Source organism: Sinocyclocheilus grahami, unplaced genomic scaffold (assembly GCF_001515645.1).
Source record: "Sinocyclocheilus grahami isolate Dianchi unplaced genomic scaffold, SAMN03320097.WGS_v1.1 scaffold786.1, whole genome shotgun sequence".
Classification (NCBI taxonomy): Eukaryota; Metazoa; Chordata; class Actinopteri; order Cypriniformes; family Cyprinidae; genus Sinocyclocheilus; species Sinocyclocheilus grahami.
Window position 1 is genome coordinate 421,731 of NW_015505965.1, and position 9,485 is coordinate 431,215.

The 9,485-nt window shown below is 36.7% G+C and overlaps 1 protein-coding gene across 1 annotated transcript in view; it reads left to right on the forward strand.

The window, feature by feature from the left end:
• The first annotated feature begins 4,369 nt into the window (after positions 1–4,369).
• Positions 4,370–9,485, forward strand: part of LOC107561658 (membrane-spanning 4-domains subfamily A member 8-like) — a 7,839-nt gene continuing 2,723 nt past the window's right edge. Inside the window, exons 1-3 of the mRNA XM_016246130.1 lie at positions 4,370–4,575; positions 5,070–5,180; positions 5,276–5,344. Of these exons, the coding sequence (XP_016101616.1) occupies positions 4,390–4,575; positions 5,070–5,180; positions 5,276–5,344 (366 nt within the window). The 5' untranslated portion in view covers positions 4,370–4,389. The remainder of the gene's footprint in view (positions 4,576–5,069; positions 5,181–5,275; positions 5,345–9,485) is intronic.

The window sequence follows — 9,485 nt, forward strand, 5'->3', positions numbered from 1 at the left end:
CATTTTTTGTTGTGGCAGATGAAGCTTTTCCTCTGAAATCATACTTAATGAAGCCTTTTGCCAGGAGAGGGCTTTCCAGAGAACAGAGAGTCTTCAACTACCGGCTATCCCGTGCCCGCCGTATTGTTGAAAACACCTTTGGCGTCTTTGCGAACAGATTTAGGTTTTTTTTAAGCACAATTAATCTTGATCCAAATGTTGTGGAGGTTATTGTTCTTGCATCATGTGCCCTGCACAATTATTTACGTGATGAATGTTTCAATGCATATCTGTGTGAACTAACTGATCAGGATGGGCAAGAAACCTGGAGGCAAGACCCTCCCCTGCAACAGGCAGCGCTGCCACGGTCCACAAATGCAAGTAGCGAGGCCAAGCAAAACAGGGAAAGGCTGATGGAATACTTTAACTCAGAGGCAGGAGCTGTTTCTTGGCAATGGGATAGACTATAGTAAATCATTTCCACATCCATACCCAGATAATGTACATAACATGTAAACTAATATTAAACTGATGATAACAGTGAAATATGAGAGCTACACATTTTATATGGTTAATTTAAATTAAACTACATTTTTAAACAGAGGGGTTGATAGAAGTACTTTAATTCTGAGAGGTGAGCTGTTCATGGCAATGGGCTGAATTGCTGTAAATATTTCCCTGCACCCACACCCAAATCAACATATTGTATTAAATAAACTCACATTTTGAATATCAAGGTTTGATGTTGAGGGTCGTTTTTTCATGTGTTGCTCTAAAAACTTAAGTCTCCTCAAAAACCATCCCTGCCTTGGAGTGAGATTTCCTCCGCTACCAGAGGGAGGGGATTTCAAATATCTGCTGTACTGTGTCCTCATATTGTCCATTTTCTTCTTTACCTCAGCGTCTGTGAAACACAAATAACTGAAGATGATACAGTATTAGTGCACTTATGTATGTATGGAATGTGCAGGAACAAATCACAAAGTGTCATGCCATTTAGATGAAGTTATTTAAACTAACTACAAATAAAACTAAACTACAAATACACTGTGGTTTGAAGGATACTGAGCGGGGTGCACATGCGCCACGGATTAAATAGTAAATAACCAGTGTTGAGGAAAGTTACTTTTTAAAAGTAATGCATTACAATACTGCGTTACTCCCTAAAAAAAGTAACTAATTGCATTAATTAGTTACTTTTTATGGAAAGTAATGCGTTATATTACTTTCGCGTTACTTTTTAAATATGAGCAGGGCTTGATTGTTTTTAATATAAGAAGTTCTATTTATAGCAAATATAAAAGCCCTTTCACACCAAAACGTGTAATGAATAAACCTCAGGCTGAAGCAAAAGTAAATTCACGTCTGTACAGTAGAACAAGAAACACTCTTCAGCAATAAAAAAAACAATGAAGCACAATTGTTAGTTTCTCTAAAGTCATGTTTGCTTATTAGTATGGTTGAACTGGATCATCAAAGGTCAGCAGCAAAGACATCGGTTAATAAAATGGAATTAGATACATTTGTGTTATTTGACATATTTAATTATTGCAGGTTTGCGTCATATTCTGAGTTTGCATTTCACTTTAATTAATTTTGATGAATGCTAAATCTGTTTTTTGTGAGTGGGATGAATTAATGCACATTCACATTTAGTCTAGAACTACATCATGTTCACACAACGCCTCTACACTCCCCATTTCTCTCAATATGAGGACAGTCAATAAATGGGAAAACAAAGTAACTGGCGTTACATTTTTGAAAAAGTAACTCAGATATTTTCTTGTAAATTAAAAAAAGAATGTGTTACTTTACTAGAGTACTAAAATGTCAGTTAATTGAACTTATGTGGCATATTTTCTCTACTTGTTAAGGTCAAACTCGTCAAACATGTTTATAGTAATGCAGCGATTCCAGAAATCTGTCTAAATGACATTTCAGTTACCTAACGATTAACACACTGAAAGTGGATCACCATGTGTTAACAAAACCTGTGAAATAACTTTTAAACATGAAATCTCTTTCCCCTTTAAAATTACACTTCAGTTCCTCAGTGTTAAAAAAAAAGTCATGCCACTGATGCATGGAGCCTGTACAAACATGCATAAACAACTTTTTAACTGTAAAATCAGCTAACACAGCTCTTAGTAGAAATGTTTAACACAATTCTGAATGTTTGTAAATACAAAAAAAAACATAAATCAATTTCTAAATCATTTTTAAAGTTTTTAAGTTCCCTGTTTTATTGTTGTGATTTTTTTAATGATTATTTTACTTCCTTTTATGTAAAGCACTTTGAATTACCATTGTGTATGAAATGGGCTATATAAATAAACTTGCCTTGCCTTGCCTTAAATTGTATAGAAATGACAGAAAATGTCAATCAAAAAAAAAATATTACATTGCACTGGCATAATGTTAAAAGGGTCATATGATGCTTTTTTAAAGATCATTATTTTGTGTATTTGGTGTAACAGAATATGTTGACATGCTTTAATGTTCAAAAAACACATTCTTTTTAAAATCCTGTACATTATTGTATGCCCCGCCTCTCTCAAACACTTCGTTTTCAACAAAGTCCCTCCTTCCGACAAGCGCAGTCTGCTCTGATTGGCCAGCTGACCCAGTGCATTGTGATTGGCCGAACACCGCAAGCACTCGTCGGAAATGTAACGTCCCTTACCATAATCGCGAGCTTCATCTTTCAAAATAAATGTAAAGACAGTAGTTGTTAAATTTAGGTATCGGATAGGATTAGGGGATGTAGAATAAGGCATTAATATGTGCTTAATTAGTACTAATAAATGGCTAATATTCTAGTAATATGCATGCTAATAAGCAACTAGTCAAGAGACTGTAAAATAAAGTGTTACCCTGAACGAATTGCCATGTCATATTTACATTAGAGGCTTCTGTTGATGTTTTAAAATAAAGCTTTGAATGTCTGTCGTCACATTTTATGAAGTCATCACCCTAAAAAATATGATCCTTTTTGTAATATAGCCTATAATGGTGTAAGAGTTACTAGACCTTTCCCAACTTAATAACAGCAGTTGTCGAATTGGAGGTGTCCACCCGGCTTTTTTTACGAATGGAAATTTTAGCTTAGCAATAGAATATAAAAACAATTTGAACAAAAGTCTTTTGTAGTTTGTAATTTTAATAAAATAACAATGTTAGTATGAAATATACAGACATTTAAGAAAAGTCAAGGAATTATAGTTATGTGGGTTTTATTTCTGCAAAGTTATTACATTGCAAAATTTAAAAACGGTCAAAATGACTGCCTTGGTAGTTCTAGTGTTAAAGGTGAAAATTTACTTGAAACAAATGCATGTAAAGTGTATTTATTTACCAAATTTGTTGATTGAGAAAATTTCCAAACTTTGTGAAGCTCAGTCTTCTGTCTACAGCGGTCTTCACGAGTTCTCGCGAGAAGTGATGTTGAGAATGTGACATTGAACTAGAGTGTTTGCACCTTCAACTTAAAAAATGTGTTTAATCAATTCAATAACAGTCAACTTACTGAACAAACTAGTTGAGACAGTGAAAATGTAAATGTTGAGTTCAATTAACAAATTCAGAAAAGTTGTCAACTTAAAAATATTTTACTGTGTTTGTTATTCTGTTTAGTTTAGTTATTTAACATACTTCAGTTTCACAAAGAAATGTGCAGCATTTAGTCCAAGCAATAATAAAACCATTGTAACATGTCAGTATCGTGAACCGTATCGCATCATGAGTTGAGTGCATCGTTACATTCCTACAAAACATGTAAATACTGTTTGACTTCTGCTGTTCCATAAGTGCCACCTACTGTCCGAAAGTGAATTTACATTTTTATTCAGCATCTCCTTCACTCAATTTGTCTAGCTCCTTGTCCAGCCTCTTTTACGCAGCATACAGGCAGTGTTGATAAATGGAACCGGTTATTGGAAACTATGTCGTAACACGTGTCTAGGCTCAAAATCTGCGGGAAATGTGTGACCATTTTCAAAAAATCGTGAGCTCCCCTGAATATTATGGAACTTGCTTGATGTAGCTATTTGATACATTAACCATAATAAATTGTTAAAGATACGTATAAAGACATATATTACACTACATCTGACTACCTTCATAAAAAATCTTTGCATTATGTTTGAGTTTGTTGTTGTTTTAACTAAGATGGTATACATAAATGGATTTCATTTATTTGGTAATAAGTGTATCTATAATGGTAGCCAGGTCACTTTTGTACATGTCTTTGGAAAAGAGCATCTGCTAAATACCTTAAATATAAATTAGGTATATAAATTTAAACATGAATTGTGCATTATATACGATTAAAATCTATTTCATAATCACATCGTTTACATGTTTTGATTTACTATGGTTTTGTACAGGTCAGTTTGAGATTCAGACACCAGAATGTCCAGCACAGTCATACCCGTGAACTCTTCAACGCTCATCATCCAGTTTCAACCACCAACACAAACAACCCCTGTTACGACGGTGACAAATGCTCCTGTGCCTGTTTATGTACAGCAGGCGGCGGGAGTTTCACCTCTTCATGGACTTCAGGCGTTTCTGAAAGGCCAACCGAAAGCCCTTGGGGTGAGAAAAGTCTCATGATCCCAGATAATTGGTTTTTATTTTTGCATGTCAGTGTGAGGTGAGAAAAGTATTCGAATAGATTTTAAATGAGTAGTCCACACACTAACAAAGCATCATTTTTTATTGAAGAATGTGACTTGCTGCCTTTGTGACAGTGCAGGAAAGCACCAGTATAAAATCAGGTTTATCATTTACAGAGTAAAATAGTAAACTTTACAGTGTATCAGTCACAGACAAGAATGTTTTAGGAAATACAATGCAAATACAATGACATTCGTATAAGTGCCACACTTGCAGAATATGTATATATATATATATATATATATATATATATTTATATATATAGGATATTTTTCTTGTACAATCATAAGTCCATAACCACAGCTGCCATGAATTGATATTGTATATTTTAAATTGTTCCCCTTTATGAAAGAATCTTGTCGCACTCAGACTGTACGTTCTCACACTTTCTGGGTTCTTTTTGTCCCTCACAGACGGTTCAGATAATGATCGGTGTGCTGACTATCCTGTTTGGCATTGTGTCTTCAGTTTATGCACAGTCCATCTTTGTTATTACTGGTCTTCCTTACTGGGGATCTCTCATCGTAAGAAACTATCATACAATTAAGTGTTCCGTCTTTTATGATACAAGCTACATATTCCAAAGCAAGCCTTAATTTTTGCCTTTTTCTCTTCTCAGTACATTACAGCAGGCGCACTCTGCATTTCTGCAGAAAATAAAATTAATTCACCTTCCAGTTTGTGTTTGGTATGTATACAGCAGTTATTGCTTTTAAGGGTCTAAGCCAGCGGTTCTCAATTCCAGTCCTGGTGACCCACCGCTCTGCATATTTTGCATGTATCTCTTATTTAACACACCTGATTCAGATAATCAACTCATTAGTAGAGAGCTCCCTGTGCTCCCATTGTCAGGGTCCCTGAGAATTGGAAATCCGTTGAAGTTTACTTTGCACTACGCCACGTCCTGCAGCGTCTTCACACATAGACAAAACTTACTAGAGAAGTGTGACACAATATACCTTTGTAAATGAATACTTTAATGTACTTTGAATGGAACAGAGACGTTCCCTTTGAACTGGAATCATGGTGGAATGTCCTGTGATGTCCACTACGAAGGGCACTTACAGTCGAATAGAACAAACGTCTGAAGTGATATGAGATTCATACAAAATGTGCAGAGCGGTGGTGAGCGAGCTGAGGACTGGAATTGAGAACCACCATAATGGTTTGGTAACCATAATTCATAGAGACCCTAAACTTGTCAGGAAATTCCCAAACGTCTGCATCTATCCAACACTAGGTGGCGCAATAATAATATGATTTGATTAATTAAAGCATTGCGATGATATAAGTGAATTAAGCAGTCGGCAACCCTCTTTATTCACAAATTGATCTTTCTGTCCTGAACGCAATAACAAAACGTAATGAAACTTGATTTACATAGACCAGGGGTGGAGAACGTTGGTCCTGGAGAGCCGCAGCCCTGCAGAGTTTTGCTTCAACCCTAATTAAAACTCACCTGCCTGTAGCTTCTAGTAACCATTCAGACCTTGATTAGCTTGTTCAGGTGTGTTTGATTAGGGTTGAAGCAAAACTCTGCAGGGCTGCGGCTCTCCAGGACCGACGTTCGCCACCCCTGGTCTATGTAAATCAAGTTTCATTACGTTTTGTTATTGCGTTCAGGACAGAAAGATCAATTTGTGAATAAAGAGGGTTGAAATGGAACAGAGACGTTCCCTTTGAACTGGAATCATGGTGGAATGTCCTGTGATGTCCACTACGAAGGGCACTTACAGTCGAATAGAACAAACGTCTGAAGTGATATGAGATTCATACAAAATGTGCAGAGCGGTGGTGAGCGAGCCGAGGACTGGAATTGAGAACCACCATAATGGTTTGGTAACCATAATTCATAGAGACCCTAAACTTGTCAGGAAGTTCCCAAACGTCTGCATCTATCCAACACTAGGTGGCGCAATAATAATATGATTTGATTAATTAAAGCATTGTGATGATATAAGTGAATTAAGCAGTCGGCAACCCTCTTTATTCACAAATTGATCTTTCTGTCCTGAACGCAATAACAAAACGTAATGAAACTTGATTTACATAGACCAGGGGTGGCGAACGTCGGTCCTGGAGAGCCGCAGCCCTGCAGAGTTTTGCTTCAACCCTAATCAAACACACCTGAACAAGCTAATCAAGGTCTGAATGGTTACTAGAAGCTACAGGCAGGTGAGTTTTAATTAGGGTTGGAGCTGAACTCTGCAGGGCTGCGGCTCTCCAGGAGTTCGGCACCCCTGACATAGACTATCAAGATATTTTGAGAGTTCACACTAAATTGCATCAAAGTTGCACCTATAGGAGACGCTACAACTCAGCACTGTAACTGTAGGATCAGTAAAGTTTAAAATTATTATGAATCTTCTGTGGTGGATGTCATAACATAATATGACATGTCTACATAAAAAGACTACTAGCCAATCAAATTTCAAGAACTAATAACGTCAAATCTTGAGTGGATGATGGTGTAAGATGTGTTTTGTGTAGCTCCTCTGATTTTTCACTCAATTTTCATTAAAACGAGACATCGACGATACCAGCATTTCCTGCGCGATTGAGCGGATTCTTAAACACCTCTGATTGGCCATTGTGTCCCTCCTATCAGAGGATCCAATTATGAGCAGATATATTAGGTGTTACGGGGCAAACAAGACGAGAGGCGTGCGGATCCAAAGCTTTATTCTGAAACAGTCAAAACAGGCAAGGGTCGGACAATGGCCTGCAGGGCTGCGGCTCTCCAGGAGTTCGGCACCCCTGACGTTCGGCACCCCTGACATAGACTATCAAGATATTTTGAGAGTTCACACTAAATTGCATCAAAGTTGCACCTATAGGAGACGCTACAACTCAACACTGTAACTGTAGGATCAGTAAAGTTGAAAATTATTATGAATCTTCTGTGGTGTATGTCATAACATAATATGACATGTCTACATAAAAAGACTACTAGCCAATCAAATTTCAAGAACTAATAACGTCAAATCTTGAGTGGATGATGGTGTAAGATGTGTTTTGTGTAGCTCCTCTGATTTTTCACTCAATTTTCATTAAAACGAGACATCGACGATACCAGCATTTCCTGCGCGATTGAGCGGATTCTTAAACACCTCTGATTGGCCATTGTGTCCCTCCTATCAGAGGATCCAATTATGAGCAGATATATTAGGTGTTACGGGGCAAACAAGACGAGAGGCGTGCGGATCCATGTGCAAAGCTTTATTCTGAAACAGTCAAAACAGGCAAGGGTCGGACAATGGCAAACAGGTATATAGAGGGCAAGACTGAAGAGTAATCCGAAACACAAGCGATGGTCCAGGCGAGGAATAAACAGTATCCGAACAGGACGAGACGAGAGGGGTAATCCAAGACGGGCGTTATACTTCAGGGCAGGCAGAGATCCTACGGAAACGAGATATACAGGCTAGGATCAAAACATGAAATTACTAAGGCAATAAACAGGATAAACTAGACTTAGACTCAGACTCAGACTCAGAACTAGTAACTATGACCGGGAACTGGCTCCGTAAAGTAGCTATGCATAACAGCATAGATGCTAAACAATACTCGGCAGTTTGAAAGGGATCTGAGTGAGTGTTATATAGTGAATGTGTGATTGGTTACAGCTGTGTGCAATTAGTGCAATGGATGATGGGATATGTAGTCCGGGATGACATGCAACAGTTTGTGTTGCGTGAGAGTCAATGTAATGGAAGGGTGACCTCTGGTGTCGATCGAAAGGAAGTCCATGGACAGGATTCGTGACATTAGGGATCCGCTGATAGATGCGGAATTGTGATTTTTTTTTTAAATGTGAATTTTGCTTAAAACATTACAATTATCTGCCAGTGGGGTAAGAAAAATTATCTTGTTTTAATCTTGGATTATTTTTCTTACCCCACTGCCAGATAATTTTAATTGTTGTAAGCAAAATTCACATAAAAAAAAATAAAATCACAAAATTCTGGATCTATCAGCGGAAATCCAAAATTATATTTTGATAAACAAGACAACAATACTAAGTAAAATAAGCCTTTTTTGCAGTGTAACCTTTAATGGTCGTCCCATCCAAATCTTTTCAGCATCACATACTCTGAATGGGGGCTTGGCACAGGATCTAGATATTCTGTTGTTGGATGCGGAAAAGGCATTCGATCTAACTATCGATTCGATCTAACTATTATACAGTAAAAAATTATACAGTATATATAGTATATACATATAATAGTCAACATTTGAAGTGAATCAAAACCTTTCATCAAAGTTGTCCTAAAATCAAAATGCGTTTTTGTCTTGGGACAAATTTGATGAACTTCAAATGTTGACTACTGTATGTATATATAACAGTAAGAGGAATGATTTCAAGTTGTCCTCTTTAACAGTGTATTTAACAGTGTATTTGCTGTAAACAGAAAAAATCAGTGAAGACTGACTGGACTGTAAAGTCATTTGTGCCTGGACCCTGATGATTGCTGTTTGAGGCTATATTTGTATTTATTAATTTATGTCAATTAGTGTATTTTTATCATTTACATTTACTCATTTAGCAGACGCCTTTATCCAAAGCAACTTACAAATGAGGACAATAAAAGCAGTCAAAACTAACAAAAGAGCAACAATATATAAGTGCAAATGACAAGTCTCGGTTAGCCTAACACAGTACACATAGCAAGGTGTGTGTGTATATATATATTATACACACACACACATATACACACATACACACAAACAAAGAAAAACAAGTAGATAGAATAGAAAAAAATAGAAAGCTACTTTTTTTTTTAAATAAAGAATAAATATAAAGTAGAATTAAAATAGAATAGAAAGGG